This window comes from Eimeria maxima, genomic scaffold (genome assembly GCF_000499605.1).
Source record: "Eimeria maxima Weybridge genomic scaffold, Emw_scaff3282, whole genome shotgun sequence".
In the NCBI taxonomy this organism is placed as follows: Eukaryota; Apicomplexa; class Conoidasida; order Eucoccidiorida; family Eimeriidae; genus Eimeria; species Eimeria maxima.
Window position 1 is genome coordinate 177 of NW_013566143.1, and position 1132 is coordinate 1308.

Below are 1132 nucleotides of genomic sequence, written 5' to 3' on the forward strand. Positions count from 1 at the left end.
ACACGCATATAACTCACATATGCATACATATATTTACAATGTATAAAGAAATACCTGCTAAACAGTTCGTAGGGAATGCTTCTTTTCTTTAAGCTCTGGTGTAGTGTGTTTCCGAAGCACCATAGGTAGCCAAACGGCCCATGAGAATTGCTGTCTGCTGGATGTTTATGGTGTCTGTTTGAACTCGTACATCCTTTAGTTTGTGCACTGGGTAATTTCTGTTTGCTTGCTCGTTATATTTTCACCTTCTAGGGGGAGTGGAAGGCAGACCTGGTCAAACAAAACATACCTTTCACTCCAACTGTTACTCCCTTGGAGGTCTTGGCTGACGAGGCAGACGTCGCCCTTTGGAAGAATGAGGGACTCCCGGCAGATCGCATTTCCATCGAGAACGCCGCCATTGTCAACTCCTGCATGAGGTAACCCCGAACCCAGTACCTAGCAGCTTGAGTCCGAGAAATGTTTGTTGTGGGCCGCTGTGTGGCGGCGTGAATACTCGTTAATGGGGTGTACAAACAGGTTGGAATATAGTAAAGTGCCTCAGTCTGCAGGTATACATGTACTTTATACATTACAGTATCATAGATTAACCATAATGCATCATCATGTGTGCGTCAAGGCTGCCGCTCGCGTTGTGTGCATGTGCAGATGGCCGTTGTTGATAGACCCTCAGCTGCAAGGGACGCGTTGGGTAAAGCAGCGGGGCCACGATAGTCTCATAACAGTTTCTGTAAATCGCGATCGTTGGCTTACCAAAATAACCGATGCAATCAGAAATGGAGATGTTCTCCTCATCGAAAACCTCTCCGAGTCCATTGATCCTGTACTTGATCCGCTGGTTTCGCGCAGCGTATCCAGAAAGGTTTGTTAGGCTGCCGCTGCTGGTACTTCTGCTGCTGCTGGTGGTGCTGAATTAGGGCAAGAACCAGACAGCTCGTGCTGCTTCGAAGATGCATGTATTGAACCTTTTGCTGCTTCTGCAGCGGGTCGGCTGTATCTTACTCTTTTGTTTAGTGGGGCGGTTGTTGACTAAGCGTTTATGATGCAAGCACCTGAATGTGCAAGCGCAAGACATTCTGGTGCTCTAGGGTTTAGTGTGTCATATATATATATATATATATATATATATATA

At 46.3% G+C, this 1132-nt stretch overlaps 1 protein-coding gene across 1 annotated transcript; it reads left to right on the forward strand.

The window, feature by feature from the left end:
* Positions 1–252: 252 nt before the first annotated feature.
* Positions 253–871, forward strand: EMWEY_00060240 (hypothetical protein; the record flags this gene model as incomplete). The annotated part of the gene is made up of 2 exons (XM_013481402.1): positions 253–419; positions 649–871. Coding segments are annotated over 2 exons (390 nt in total), but the record flags the coding sequence as incomplete, so codon positions are not given.
* Between the last annotated feature and the right edge of the window lie 261 nt (positions 872–1132).